At 43.4% G+C, this 16,038-nt stretch overlaps 2 protein-coding genes across 7 annotated transcripts in view; one reads left to right on the plus strand and one right to left on the minus strand.

The window, feature by feature from the left end:
- The window catches only part of LOC146975139 (stromal interaction molecule 1-like), a 48,923-nt gene that overhangs the window by 4,999 nt on the left and 27,886 nt on the right, over nt 1–16,038 (plus strand). For 3 of the 5 annotated variants that reach the window (XM_085798825.1, XM_085798826.1, XM_085798823.1), the window contains exon 1: nt 15,209–15,335. The exons of 1 other annotated variant lie outside the window; for it this stretch is intronic. The gene's annotated coding sequence lies outside the window, so the exon portion shown is untranslated. Of the gene's footprint in view, nt 1–15,179; nt 15,336–16,038 lie in introns of those variants that run through there. One more of the 5 variants, XM_085798824.1, reaches the window with a different exon arrangement.
- Nucleotides 1,407–11,971, minus strand: rhogb (ras homolog family member Gb). 2 transcript variants are annotated; one of them, XM_085798829.1, is made up of 5 exons: nt 11,860–11,971; nt 6,152–6,248; nt 5,905–6,062; nt 3,286–3,456; nt 1,430–2,045 (listed from the first exon to the last, which is right to left on the minus strand). In XM_085798829.1, the coding sequence occupies exons 3-5, from the start codon at nt 6,031–6,033 to the stop codon at nt 1,770–1,772; spliced, it is 576 nt and encodes a 191-aa protein (XP_085654955.1). In that variant the 5' UTR covers nt 6,034–6,062; nt 6,152–6,248; nt 11,860–11,971; the 3' UTR covers nt 1,430–1,769. The 2 variants fall into 2 exon arrangements, with proteins under 2 accessions (XP_085654954.1, XP_085654955.1); XM_085798828.1 differs by lacking the exon at nt 6,152–6,248 and having other exon boundaries at nt 1,407–2,045.

Raw genomic sequence — 16,038 nt, forward strand, 5'->3', positions numbered from 1 at the left:
TCTATTTGAGAAGTCACACACCAGCTCTCACTTCCGGACAATTAGCTCAGTGAGTTCGGAGCTGTTTTGTGGTGCGAGGGGCTGTGGGTTCGAGACCCAGCAGGGGTGTTGATAATGACACATCAAAATGCCAGATGTTCTCATGGTGACATTACAGCAAGCCTCTAAATTAAAAAAAAAACCCAAATAGTTTGGATCGGAGCATGGGCGAAAGCTCACTAAACCTTACAGAAATCTCTAAATCCCATGTCAGATTTTTGTTTAGATAACAGAATTTCTGACATTCTGACAATTTTTGAAATCTGCTTTACCAACTGCTGCCTGGACAGTGACTCCCTGAGTCTATTTGAGAAGACACACATCTCATTGCACTTCCAGACAATTAGCTCAGTGAGTTAGGCGCTGGTTCTTGGTGTCAGACGATGTATAATATACTATACAATATACTAGATAGTCTTGATGATGTCTGACAAAAACATATCAGAATTTTACTTCAAAAACTTTTTTTTTTTTTTTTTTTTTTTACAGGGGTTTCAAATCTGCCTGGTGACAGTGAATGGCTTACTCAATTTGTGAAGCCACTTGCTAATTAGCTCCGTGCGATAGACAATGGTGTTTAGTTCTAGAAGTTGTGGGTTCAAGCCTAAACTAGTGCAAAATGAACATTATAAGTTTAATATTAATAATAATAATAGTTTCGATTTATATAGCTCCTTTCAAGTCACCCAAGGACGCTTAACAATGACACAAGACAGGACAAACTGGCTTGTCTTCCTATTTGTTGCTCAGAATTTGCCTAAACTTGCCAAAAATAGCCCGGACCCAACCCATCGCTGCGCAGCAGCTATAATATCTATTTGTTTTTCTTAGTATTTAATTCCTATTTTGATTTTTCCATTTTTCTCTGTTTTTTAATTTTATTTTTATTTATCTATTTATTTTAATTGATTATTATTATTATTACTCCTATTTTATTTTGTTATTTTTGTATTTAATTATTTATTTTAATTTTTACTTATATTGCTATACGGCCTGTCACTCATTTATTATATGAAACCATATGTCAGTAAGTGTTCTGTAAAATGACTAAAACATGTAAATAAAAAGTTCTAAAAAAACTCATTTGACTTCAAACCCTAACAGAAAGTACCAACAGGTAACCGTGTTGTGACAGCGTCCGTAGTTCATGGAGCTCAGGTGAGCAGCTGCAGTAAAAGAGGAAGTCAGACATGTTGGTGTGACATCCCCTCTGTCACTCCTCTGCCTCAGTATCAACAACAACCATCTCTTCAACTTCCTTAATTCTATTTGTGTCAGCGTGACCCCGCCCCCTCATGACGCTGGTGCAGACACCAACCAGCCCAGGTCCAGGTCCAGGTCCAGGTGAGAGGGAAACAGCTCAGACAAAGTAGAAACATGGTGACGTCTTTTTTTTATTCTCAGGTACAAACACAGGGAGAAAAATGTGACATCATCCTCACCTGGTCCACACACCTGTCGTGCAGTCCTTCACTCTGGAGTGACACAAAGATGTCTCCATGACAACAGCTGGACTGGATTTTTTACATGATGAGGAGCAACAATAAAACCCCTCCTACAAATATTTTCCCCACCCCCTCCCTTTCCCTTTTATAATTAAGATAAAAGATAAAACTCTAACCAAACATAAAAACATATTTAATATTAATTTTCCAAACAGTCTCTCAGGAAGTTCTTCCACAGGCTGGGGTCTCCTCAGTCCTACAGCGGGACGCGGGGTCTCCTCAGTCCTACAGCAGGACGCAGGGCCTCTTGCTGACGGTGGGCTGCGGGTTGAGGAAGGCCCTGACGGCCTCGGTGAACACGTCCTTGATGCCGTCCTGGTTCAGGGCCGAACACTCCAGGTACTTGACGGCGTGGATCTGGCGAGCCAGCGCGGCGCCCTGCTGCTGGGTCACCGGCGTCTGGTTCTGGTCCTTCAGCTTCTTCTGGATTTCAGCGTCGTTCCGGAGGTCGCTCTTTGTGCCGACCAGGAGGATGGGGACGCCGGGACAGTGGTGGGACACCTTGGGTGGGGGAGGACAGATGTGAGGTTCAACTCTCAAATCAATCAGAATCAAACATCAGAAACTTTATTGATTCCCCCAAGGCTGAGCCAGCAAAAAATATAGTCTGAAGTGAAGGATAAGATGAAGATAAATGTGAAAGAAGAAAAGATATATCGTATAATCATATAAAAATAGATTACGATATGTTTTTATTAGAATATTATATATTTATATTATATATAGTGATAAAGAATGAAAAGAAATATGTGATGATTGATGTCTTAAGGTTGAATCACTTTCTAAAGTGAAATTGCATGTTTCAAATTACAACAGACAAAGACACTGTCCCTTCACTTGGTTTAACCGTTGTTTCTGATATTCTTAGAAATTTTTTTATTAAAGGTACATTGTGTAGGTATTCTTCTCATCTAGTGTTGTGGTTGTATATCACAAGCAACTCAGTTGTATTTTTCATGCTGCATTCACGTGACATTGGGCAGACGGCAGACGGACGACAGCCGCTGCACGTAACGGCATAAACAAGCCTCTATGTAAACAAGTGGTCCGTCAGCACGAGGCAAAACAATACACGTGACAATATGTTGTCATGACGATGTCGTATTGTTTACCTGACCCACGTTTTACCGGCTTTCTCTCAACTTCTATGACTAAAATGACATCTGGTTTGTTACCGACGGCCGTCTGCCCGACTGCACATGAATGCAGCATCAGTGTAACGCTCCATTCCTCCTCACTGCGTTACCGCGGTGACTTTTCACAGACGCCACCTCGACCTGAGCCGACAGCTCCGGTGTCTCCGCTGAGTTTCCGTGGTTTCCTACCGTCACGCTGCCACTGAACGTAAAAACATGGCGGCACCACATGGCAGCCAGCACCGAGCTTACCCGCTCCATGTAGATATGAATGATATGAACGGCTAATTCAGAGCTGAAAGGAACACTTCAGTTTGTTGATGGGGAGGATTACTGATTAATGAAAAACAGACTTTTGAACCAAATAATCGATTTTCATGAATAGATAACAGGAGAAGTTACACAATGTCCCTTTAAATATTTTTTTCTTGTGAATTCTGATTTTACTCCAACTTTGTTCTTGAAAAAGTATTTGGCTTATAAAATTATGATTTTATTCTCATGATTAAAGACATGTTTGGCAGTGTGTCCCTGCTCCTGTCATCAGTCCGCTCTGTGATAACCAGCAGGACCAGTGTGAGGTGTGTGTTGCCTTGACCTCTGACCTCTGGGTGCCACTTGTGTTTGACGTTCTCGTAGGAGGCCGGGCTGGAAATGGAGAAGCAGATGATGAAGACGTTGGTCTGAGGGTACGACAGCGTCCGCAGCCGATCGTACTCCTCCTGCCCCGCCGTGTCCCACAGGTTCAGACTGATGATCCTGCCGTCCACCGTCACCTGGACACACACACAGGGTCAGTGTTATTTATAAGGCTGGTATAGACTCACCTTACCCAATGGACCACACTGCTCTACAGAGCATGCTGGGCACTGTAGTCAGTGTTGGGGAAGCTACAAACTACATTTCTATCCCTGGAGAAAACTACAGCTAAAAAAAGTAGCTTTAGCAACTACTTCTACTCATTATTTTAATTTAATTTAGCATTAAATAAAATCAACATGTGGTGTATATGAAACAAAATATAACATCCGAGAAAAACATTCACATGGCAGCAGAAATATGCCTCTCAACTCAGTTTTATTTTATCAAAGAAAAAAAGCGGTCGACATATTCAAGATCGGTGTGTCTGGAACAACAATGTTTAAAACCATGACAGGAACGCCATGGCCAGCCAATCAGAGGCAGCGTTGGATTGGCATGTCGTGACATTATTCATGCCTTTTTTCAGAGACTTCTGGAAGACAATAATGGTAAAATACAATTTATATTATAAAGGTTGTTTTTAAAAAAAAAAAAATTATATTATTATTATTAAAAAAAATTCTTGTTATTGGCCAAAGTTGTAGTTTGTAAATTGAGTACTGTACTTGTCAGACTATAAGCTGCTAGCCTACTACCCCCCCCCCCCCCCCCCCCCCAGTGTCCCAGCTCTCGTCTCTGCACACTGCAACACAAATGTGCTCCGTAACCATAATCTTTTGTTCATGACGGTTAAGACTACACAAACACACACGCTGTAACATCGTACATGTTATGTAACGTTATCCACCGGCTTCGTTGTAAACAAATGCACATGGGCGAGACGAGAGGAGCGTAACTGAACAGCGGAAGAGTGAGTGGACTTGCATAGTTCCCTACTGTCTTTCTGTATAAATATCTCGGGTTACAACATGAAAACCTGCGGCTTATATTCAAGTCTGGCCTATATATGTACAAGGTGTATTTTCTTCTAAAATTTAGCTGGTGCGGCTTATATTCAGGTGCGCTCTATAGTCCGAAAAATACTGTTAAACTACAAAAAAATGGCTCAAAAAGTAGTTGAAATACTTGACGCAGCACAAAATATGAATGTAGTTTAACTATCAGCAAGTTACAGCAAATTATAGTTAAGCTATGATGTTCAACTACATGTAGGTTTAAGTCTCCCCAACACCGACTGTAGTGTAGCATGTCCACACACACACACACATACTGTATACCCCTTTCCCACTGGGCAAAAAACCCGTTTAAACCCGCTAACAATCGGCTTTTGGTGACAATGGGAAAGGCGCACCGAACCGCGTCGACCCACGTCAAACGATTCGGCGAGCGACGCGGGCTAAAATCGCCTTCAATCGGCTCGGCTCCGATCGGCTTGCAGTGGGAACGCCAGACCCGGGTCAACCCGCTAATTTACGTGATGACGTCGTTGAGCGTTACGTGACGCCACGTCATAACATCGCACCAGTCGCGTCTCATATCCAAGGAGGGAGTTGTGGGTTCTACAAGTGAAGACCACTTCAGCGTTCAAAAAGCTGCAGTTCCTGTCCGGCCTCTGGGGGCTGGGACCAGAAGTGAGCGACTCTCCATTGACCCCCATGTTAAAATAGCCGACTTTACAGCTTAAAAAAACATATTTACAGCCTGGTACATCTTATTTTATTTTTTTGTGTGTGATCACATTTTTATTGGGATTTAAAGGACAACAGTCATCATCATTCAACAGCACATAAATAAAGTAATTACCGTATAAATAAGTGCATACCCGGTGCATTTTATTTTTTTGGTCTCTACCGATAGTTTCCACCTCCGTGAACACTGTGGGGGGTGGGGGGGGGTGGACCGTTTTAGTGTTGTTTAGGCTTCAAATTCTACATAAATGGGGGGGTCGTTGAGTGACAGGTTCACAGCCGCACCTCTCCAAATATGTAAAGCAGACTTCCACTAAAATCCAAGATGGCGCAGTTCAAATCCCAATTCCCATAGTAGGAGCACAAAACAGACTCCCCCAAACCAGTGGGTGACGTCACGGTGCTACGTCCATTCTTTTTACAATCTATGCTCATATCACGTACCAAAACAAAGCTCTGCTCGCATTCAACACTGACCAAAAAAGATTGAAACAAAACAGAAGAAGCGACAGTCTGTTTAACTGACGCGTTGTGCCGCAGACGTCCATCATACGGCCGCGGCAGACTCGCTGTCCTCCGCGGTCCTGGTGCTCAGGTCAGCCAGACGCCTTGTCTGCCTCGCCCGACGGACCTCACACTCCGCGGCGGACGGCTGTGGCATGACACTGTGTTTCTTGCACCGTGGATGAAAGCGGAGCGACTGGTTTGTGCTCTGTCTGGTCTCCCAGCGGGGGGTCAGACTCGGCTCATTTTGGTCAATGGGAAAGGAGCCAAATGCCGATTGTTAGCGGGTCGACCTGCGTTTAATTTGAGTGGGAAAGCGGCTCTACACACCTGGCTGCTGTAGTTGTCGAACACAGTGGGGATGTACTCTTTGGGGAAAGCTCCGGTGGTGTAGGAGATGAGGAGGCAGGTCTTCCCCACAGCACCGTCACCCACCACCACACACTTTATAGTCTGCATGATGACCTCTGACCTCTTCAGCCTTCAACCTGCAGACACACACACACACACACACAGTTGAATGTATGGATGACTCAGTGATTAGATAAACAGTGAGTGTCAGTCTGAGCTGTGTTACCTTTGCGGTGTGTGAGTTGTGGATCAGTGACAGAGAAGCTCCAGTTTCCTTCAATCAACACAGTTAGTTCAGACACACAAGACGTCCCATCGTATGACTGTGGGAGAGGGGGGGGGGGGGGGGGGGGGTACTCTGTCAGTATTTGTGTTTATGGAAATGATTTGCAGAAGGAAATGGTCTCCAAACAAAACAGAGATGTTATCATACACACACACACACACACACAGATTTGAATGTCCCTGTCCCTCTGTGTGAATGAATTAAAGTCATTCACACTTTATTTAGTCTTTATTTGCATATGAAGCAGAGTGACGCAGCAGTAGAAACAGCAACGGTGGTATGGGTGACACTGGGCTGCTGCTGTGGTTGTGTTGTGTTGTGTTGTGTTGTGTTGTGTTGTGTTGTGTTGTGTTGTGTTGGCCACTGTTCTGCTCCACCTTCTGCACTGGTGTCAGTCGCCACAGCTCAGGTCACTGAGGTCGACACAACGACACGTGTCTGAGAGAGCCAGCGTCCAGGTCCATTCTGTGTGTGTGTGTGTGTGTGTGCGATTCTTTGACGAACAAGAGAAACAACTAAAATATGAGAAGAGAGAGAGCGGGAGAGAGAGAGAGAGAGAGTGAGGCTCAGCCCAGACCCTGGGGATGTTGACCCCACCCTCTCTCTCTCTCTCTCTCTGGGCGGAGGTCAGCTGATCTCACTGCTGGAAGTCTTTACCCTGATCTCACTCTTCATCATCTTTCTCGTCTTCTTCAGCCTTTGATTCTTTTCTCCTTCACATTTAAAGCTGCTGACCTTTAACCATTATGTATCTGACACACTCTACTTTTACAAATGATGTGTTTACATACACAACTAAACCACTGTAAAAGACTAAACTACCTTCAACAATTAGATCTTAAATGATTATTAATTGACCTTTCAACACTATTTTGTGGTTTCTGATCCTTATACGCCACGTCTGTGAAAAATAGATTTGAATATTGACCATATATCTTATTATGAATTCAGTACGTTGTTGTGTACTATAGTGTATTTATAGTCTAGTACTTGTACTGTGACATCTGCAGCAGTGATACTGGACAAAATAAAGAAGTGCTCAGTATTTTAGGGAGGCGGCCGCTCGCTGTCATTTCTGTCACAAACAGGAAGTTGTGTATTTGTGTGACTGATTGTATTAATAGGAGTAGACCTTCAGAGAACGAGAAGAAGAAGAATGAGAGAAATGTCCGAGGTGTTGTAACGACGTTTTGTAAGTCAGAGTCAGAAAGAAGGAAGTTTTCAGCAGTAACATGTCGTCGTGGTTACATGTTGAAACGAAGCAGCGACTTGAGAAAGCTGAATTCAGTGTTAAAACCTGGATCAGGCAGCTGCTCACATCCAGAGCCTGAATGTTGATCAATACACTGATCAGTCGTACTGAAGCTTGTGAGGCTGCAGCTGATCGATACGATCAATCAGTTAAACATCGATTCAAACTGATCGATGTACAATAGTTTTTGACAAATGACACAGGAGACGTTGCTAAGTGTGATCAGTCGCGTCTGACCTTTGACCTCCACAATGAAATGAAAAACTTCACATCTTGGTGGATGACTGGAAACACTACATAACCCATGAGCCTCAGCTACTGTTGCTATGGCTGTGTTACTGGCTGTTTGCGGTCTAAGTGCACCATGGGAGGCGTAGTTCCTTTATCTCCTTCAACACAAAAGAAAAACTCCACCTTTATTTTCTGCTCAAACCAAACCAGAACAAACCAGTACAAACCAGAACAACCCAGACCAGACCAGTAAAAACCAGTACAAACCAAACTAAACCAATACAAACCAGTACAAACCAGACCAAATCAGAACAAAGCAGTACAAACATGAACAAACCAACACAAACCAGAACAAACCAGACCAAACTAGTGCAAACCTGAGCAAAGCAGTACAAACCAGAACACACTACAACAACCCAAAACGACCCAAAACAAACTAGACAAACAAGTCTCGACCCTACCAGATCACCAGATACAGGTCCTGCATGTTGGAGGACCGGGTCTGAGGGATCAGGTCTGTGACAGACTCAGACTGTGAGAGGTAGAAAGAGGAAAACACAGGAAAAAGAGGAAGAAGAATCAAGATCAGTGAACACGCCTGTGTGTGTTAGTGTATTTGTGCGTGCGATTCAAGTGTGAATCTGAAACAAACACGTGTTGGTTTGTTCTGTAGCCAGTTCATCATTAACACAGTCTGAATAATGAGAAGGCGTCCACCAGAGGAAGTATCACTCTGCCTGCCCTGTTCACCAGCTTTCACATGTTTCAACTATTATTGTCACTTTATTCAGATCAGTTCAGCAGCTCAACGGCCCAACGGCCCGCTGCTGACAGCTTTCACTCAGCGTCCATGATTTTCATCGTCTTCTCTCCACAGCTCTGAGGTCTGCTGGTAGAGGAGCTCATCACATGGTTAAACTGCATGTTTTCACAGCCCTGACCCTGGTCCTGACCTCTGACCCCGGTCTTGACAGCTGACCTTTATGTAGATCTAGACCACCCAGTCTAGGTTCCTCTGGTCCTTCTAATGTTCTCCTCACTGCGCTGTCCTGGACCATGTTACCAGGTTTATCCTATGACCAACAGTTTTTGTTTCAACTTGAAAAATCAGATTTTTGTGTTTTTTCATTTTGGTGGATGACTGTAAACACTACATAACCCATGAGCCTCAGCTGCTGTTGCTATGGCTGTGTTACTGGCTGTTTGTGCACCATGGGAGTAGTAGTAGTTTCTTTCTCTCCTTCAAGACATTCAAAAACTGATGGCTCATCAAGTGGAGTCCTGATGGGCTGATGGGAAACATGGTTTGAATTCATCGTTTGAACCAGCGGTGTCGCTGAGGATCGAAGGGGTGGCTGGTTTGGCTTTAGTGGTTTTTCACGTTGCAGTTTCAGGAAGTAACAGACAGTTCTGGTTTCGTCTCGTCAGCTGCATTCTTCTTATGGGTTTTTATTTTGTCTCTGGTTTAGGAAGAGTCTGGAGCCCACAGAGGAACTGAGTCCTGCAGCTGAAACTCAGACGGGAAAATCTCTAAAACTGGAATGACATGGGTTAAAAAGTATTTTTACAACTGAGCTCATTGATCTTATTCCTCATGTGACACCTGCTCCGACTGGCAGGCCCTGGTATTGAACATGTTTCTATGTGTTTAGACCATTTCATCCAGGTAGAGAGAGATACTATTGAAACTGGACCGAACCAAGACCAGAATGCCAGTGAATACTGGACCAAATGAGACCGAGAACATCAAACTGGGACTAGATCGGCAATGAATACTGGAGCAAACTGGGATTAAATCACCAATATGAACCGAACCAAACAATAACTATAATTCAAATAAATGCTGGACCAGTCCGGGACAAGTATATGCCAATGAATACTGGACTAAACCAGGACCAGAGCACAAAACCTTCAGCATGAACAGGTTTAGTTCAGCTCTGAAACACTGGCAGTCAAACGAGCAGATGGGCTGGAAACCAACCAACATTTAATGGAGACGGATACACACACTGAATGTGAGCACACCTGAGTTAATGTGTCATTGTAGAGGAGAACGGAGACTGTGTGGCTGCAGTGAGGCCAGCAGGCTGAAGTGCATCTTCATCTCAGAGTTCTCAGCCAGGTCAGCGTGTCTGACCTGCAGTCAACACTCCGACATGACTGTGGCAGTTTCCCAACCTCCACTCACCCTGCTGAACAGCGAGACGCCAAAGAGGAACTGGTCTGTGGTGAAACTGAAACAGGAAGGGTTTGTCCACTGGCCCGTTCATCCAGCAGCATACGTGAGGTTCAATAAGACAATCGGACGTGAAAGTTCAAGTCAACGTACAAACCAACGACATAAAGAATAAACTGATGGTGTCACTAAAATCAAGACTTGAGTCAACTGCAGTTAATGTCAGAGCTAAATACCTCAGAATACTGGACCAAGCCAAAAACCTGAACTACCAGAGAATACTGGACCACACAAAGTCTAAAGGACCAGAAAATACTGAACCAAACTTGTTAAACACCAAACAATATCTTGCCAAACCCAGGACTAAAACAGCTCAGAAAACTGGACCAGAGCGCGCTGGACTAAACCAGGACTGGAGCACTAGAAAACACTGGACCAGACCAAGACTTAAATACCAGACCTGGGCCACACTTCATCATAACAGCAGACCAGAGCAGGACCTAAGTGAGTCATGTTTTCATTCACACTCTGGGTGATGCAAAGCAGCAGCAGCTTGGTGATCTCTGACTGATCTCACCCTCTGACTTCCTGTGTCATTCTGGGAAACCTGAAAACCTGAACCTCGCTGCCCATCTTCACTGATCTGAGTGCATGCAGCCGCCATCTGTGTGATGTCATCAACCCAGGACATGATCAGACACTTTACTTCTCTCTATCATTATATTATATTATTCTTATACAATTTACTATAACAATAAAGGTCACTTTCTAATGTTTTTGCCTTCAACCTTTCACCCATGTAGTAGTAGATGTTACTGTGTTGGTATTTAGACCCTGTGTTACAGACATTTCTAAAGACTTCCTCACTAGAACACATATTGTTTTATCTTCAACGTTCCAACAACTGATTCTGTTCCTGTTTGTTCTGCTCTCATGATATTTTGGTCAAACTTCATACTGAAGTATGGACATGTTTCTCTACAGTTCTGTTGTAGTTCAGACACAGTGCTACTGTAGCATCACTCTATGTATGACCTCAGTGTAGGCCTATGATGTTGTCATTCTCAATTATTTGAAGATTTAGCTGTGATGTTCCTGGGCTTAAACAAAAGATAGACACTTCGCCAGCATCCGAGTCTCTCTCCCTCTCTCTCCACTTAGCAAAAAGTACTTTATTAAAGTGTACCACAAGTAGGCTACTCACATACTAAAACTGATCAGTAGGCTATACTTGGAAGTGTACTTTTGTAAACATAAAATGACCTATAAAGTATACTTTAACAAACTAAAATGTGGACTAGAAGTATATACTTAGTAGCCTACACTATGAGTATATAGATGAGTGCATGTACAGTACTTGTTGTATACTTAAAATAACCTATAAAGTATAAATTATAAACTTAAAATGTTCCAATTTAGTCCGAAGAAGTATTAAATCAGTATACTTTCTAGTGTGCTACAGTACAAGTACATGGTCCATAGTATACTTGCTATACTTATACTCAAGCATACTTAGCTACTGTAATAAAATGAACTTCAAGTAGATAATAATTTTGCTAAGGGTATCTCTCTCTCTGTCAGTCACTATCATGTACTCTGCTCTGTTATAATCTGAGTCTGAGGTAGTAAACTTTGCTGTGATACAAAGGTAATGTGACACACACACACACACACACACACACACACACACACACACACACACACACACACACACACACACACACACATAACGGGAGTGGTCGCACCTCATCTCCACTTTGCTGCCACAGCGTCAACAATTCAAACAAACAAACAAACAAACAAACAGATTATTAATCCGCTAGAGAACCGATCGATTATATCTTTAGAGAACTGAGGCTCATGTGATCAATACTTAGACTATTAGCCTACAAGTTTGGACAGGGAGGAAATACACACACATCACACATACGCACACTCCCACCCGGCTGACCCGGGCCCGGGCGGTGACAGACAGACAGACAGACTCACCGGTCATCAGTCCTCCTGTCCGGGCGCTCAGCTCCAGTCGGTCCTGCTGCGGCGAACGTGGGTTCTGTCTGTGTGTATGTGCGTGTGTTAGTGCGTGTGAGTATGAGCGTGTAGCCGGAGGGACAGTGGCTCTCTACCAGGCGGGCGGGGCTAATGAGCAGGAGGAAGTCCGAGAGGAGAGAGAGAGGGGAAGTGGTGGAGCAAGTTCGAGGAAGTTTATTCTGTGTGTGTGTGTGTGTGTGTGTGTGTGTGTGTGTGTGTGTGTGTGTGTGTGTGTGTGTGTGTGTGTGTTTTCAGTTTGTTCTGTCCAGAGTTGAGAAACAGTAAAAATTTCTGAAGAGGTTTAAGGAGCCAATCAAACGTCAGCGTGAAGGCCGAGGCAGATGTTAGCAGATGTCGAGCTGTTGGTATTCAAGGTGTTAGGGGGTTTGTTGTTGTTGTTGTTGTTGTTTTAAACATATTTCTATTTGAACATAAAAAGAGCATTACAGTAATCACAGATATCCAACAAACATTTTTCATATTTTCTCCCCCCACCTGTTAATCAGGTTTTTAAGTAAATGTTTTGTAGATGTTTAGCAAAAAATCAGTTGATGTTTAACAGATGTTTACAGGTGTTAGCTTTTATAGCTGATGTTTAATAGATGTTTAGCTGATGTTTAACTGTGTTTACTGTAATAGATGGTTAGCAGGTGTTTTGGGGTTGAGCTGATGTTTAACAGGTGTTTAGCTGATGTTTAGTTGATGTTTAGCAGATGTTTAACAGGTGTTTAGCTGATGTTTAGCAGATGTTTAACCATGGGTGCAGGTCCCAGGGGGGCCCATGCCCCCCCCAACTTCTGAAAAATATCAGATTTCACATTCTTCACATTTTAGATTCACATCTAAAAAGAAATTATTGAAATGGTGGAACATAATGTTGACAAATGTAATTCGTACACAAATGCTGATGACATCAGTAGGCTGATCAATCATCCATATCAATTAATCATGCATAAAGTAGCCTAGTCCCATACACTGGGAGAAAAGGAAGATGGGGAGAAGAACTGGGGATCTGGGAAGGTCGGAGGGAGGCGAAATATAAGAACGTGAGCCGATATTAGACTATATGTCAGAGTCTCTTAGTGATGCGTGCTGTTGGCTGTTTAGCATAGATATATCTATGGCTGTTTAGGACAAATTTACAAGAGTAAGCACAATAAATGGTATGAGCTGCTGCATACGGGCAAAAATAATACTAATCACTTTTGTGCCCCCCCCCAATCCTGACATCGGATCTGCACCCCTGTGTTTAACAGATGTTTAGCTGATGTTTAACAGATGTTTAGCAGGTGTTTAACAGATGTTTAGCAGGTGTTTAACAGATGTTTAGCTGATGTTAAACAGATGTTTAGTAGGTGTTTAACAGATGTTTAGCTGCTGTTTAACAGATGTTTAGTAGGTGTTTAACAGATGTTTAGCTGCTGTTTAACAGATGTTTAGCTGCTGTTTAACAGATGTTTAGCAGGTGTTTAACAGATGTTTAGCTGATGTTAAACAGATGTTTAGTAGGTGTTTAACAGATGTTTAGTAGGTGTTTAACAGATGTTTAGCTGATGTTTAACAGATGTTTAGTAGGTGTTTAACAGATGTTTAGCTGCTGTTTAAAGCAGAAGTAAGTGGTCCGGTCGTTTTCGCTAATGCTGCGTTCCAGGCAGGCTTTTGAAATCGTAAATTACAGCTTCAAGTCACAACTTACGACTTTGTAGCGTTTCAGGCAACCCACTCGTGTTTTTCCGAACTGTTTTACCGGTGAAAGTCACTATAACGGCCACTCGTAACTTCCGACCGGTGAACTCGTACCAGATCGAACTGGTACCACTTCACGGTCGAAAAAATACGAGTTTCCTTGAACGCACCATAACAGTCCTCGTCCCTACGTCGCCACATTCACGGCGTTCCTTGGCTGCACACACAGCCCTGCATGCCGTTCTCTCTCCTCATTGGATAAAAACTGTAGGATACGATAAATGTTTTCTCTTCGGCTCAGAGCAGAGCAGAGTGACTGACAGACCCGTGTTTCAGTCCAAACACTCTATGTAAGTGATTGCTGTCGGAAGATATAGCCTAACTATTTAAGACTTATTAACACAAATATATCACTTACTTCTGCTTTAACAGATGTTTAACAGATGTTTAGTAGGTGTTTAACAGATGTTTAGCTGCTGTTTAACAGATGTTTAGCAGGTGTTTAACAGATGTTTAGCAGGTGTTTAACAGATGTTTAGCAGATGTTTAGCAGGTGTTTAACAGATGTTTAGCAGATGTTTAACAGATGTTTAGCAGGTGTTTAACAGATGTTTAGCTGATGTTTAGCAGGTGTTTGAGAGCTGATCAGCAGGGCTGTGGGCGGAGCACATGAGGAAGAGTTTGAGCTGTTCACCAGTCTGAGTAAGAGCTGCAGTCAGAGGAGGAGCAGAATCAGCTGCTCTGATCAGAGGGCGAGGAGATGTTTCTGCCATGATCTGTATCTGCTGACCACTCCTCTTCCTCTTCCTCCTCCTCCTCCTCCTCCTCCTCCTCCTCCTCCTGTCACTGTGCTTCAGACCACTGCTGTGTGATCGCAGTAATTTCAGACAGTATCAGACCCCGGTCCCCGCCCACAGCCTCCACCAGCCACAAGTTTTGAAGTGGACTGAACTTCTACCTGCGCCTCGTGCCTCTGGCCACAGGACGGCGCCATCACATTGCCTCATCAGACAGACGTTGCCTTCAAGTGTTGTCGAAAAATACGACACTCGGGTATTGAACAGGAAATTCCGAGCAGAACTGGGCTGGTTTTATTTATCTCTGATAGAAACATGGAAACTGGTTCCTCTGAGCTCCTGATCCAGGTCTTTGTCAAATCCTCAGCTTACAGTGGAGCTCATTAGGTAAACATGGGGACTCAGATCAGATTCAGAAAGACACACAGCTTATCTTTCTTCCTTCCTTTTTAGACTATTAGGCTATCTCAAAATGTTTACCAGGCAAATGTGTTTTAATGAGAAAGGAAACAATGACACATACGTCACATCCTTTTTGTGATTCTTTTGTTAGAAAACTGCATCAAACGACATATTATTCATAACTAGGCTATTTATCGATCAAAAGTGTTCAACTGTGTAAGAACATCGATTGATTAAATCTAAAAAAAAAGGGACAAAGAAAGAAAACTACATGAATAAAATTCGCAAATTAAAAACCTGCTGGAACAAATGCTTACTCCACCTGTTGATTGTCGAATAAAAGAGGAATGATCAAAGAATGCTTGAACTCCCTGAACTCGATTTTTTTGGGAGGTCCTTGAACGCAACGCGGGCAGATCTCTCGCTGCTGTTGTGTGAGGCGCAGTGAGAAGCTGGACACAGGGTGGAGAACTGAAACTCGCTTCAGCGTCGGATCGATCAGCGCTGATCGGATCGGATCGATGGATTAGAGGAGCAGCTGCAGCAGAGGTAGGTGACCACTTTAAACCGTCTGTGACGTTGCACTGCGACCGAGGCACGTGTTTTCCCCCTGAGGCTCTGAGCAGCCAAGTTTGTTTTTCCCGCATCGATGATGGAATGAACCTCAACAGCTCTGTGACATCTGACCTCCGACCAGCCTCACAGACCTGCACAGAGTTTGTCTGCCGCTGATCAGAGGAGAATATCGATGGATCGGACCTGCATACTTTATTTGCTTTTTTATTCAGTGTTCATTTCCAGTAAAGACTCTCGGGAGTTGAACTTGTTGCTCCTTGGAGATCAACATGATCCGTGAAACTCATCAGTCCTCGTCAAAGGACCTCCGTCTGCTCCAGGTCCAGTCCAATTCATAGACGTCATCATGGGTTTATTAGTAACGACCCCGCCAGGAAACACGTGAACGCATCTGAGAAAAAGTCAGTCTCCAGAGACAGAGAGGAGGGAATTAGGCCGAACAAATAAGAAATAAGAAACAGGAAATAACACAAGACCACTTCACCTGGTGTGTGTGTGTACAGAAGCTGGAGAATGATCTAAATAGAACAATGAGATGTTACTAAGATCAGGAGGAAGAACTCACCAAATATCCTGTTACCACACAATATCAAAAACCTGAAACACCTCATTAACATGATGAACAGTGTAGTTTTGTTTAAATAACTAACATTTGTTCTTGTGGCCTGTCCAGGTC

Source organism: Trachurus japonicus, chromosome 14 (genome assembly GCF_045865225.1).
Source record: "Trachurus japonicus isolate A0001 chromosome 14, Traja_1.0".
Lineage (NCBI taxonomy): Eukaryota > Metazoa > Chordata > Actinopteri > Carangiformes > Carangidae > Trachurus > Trachurus japonicus.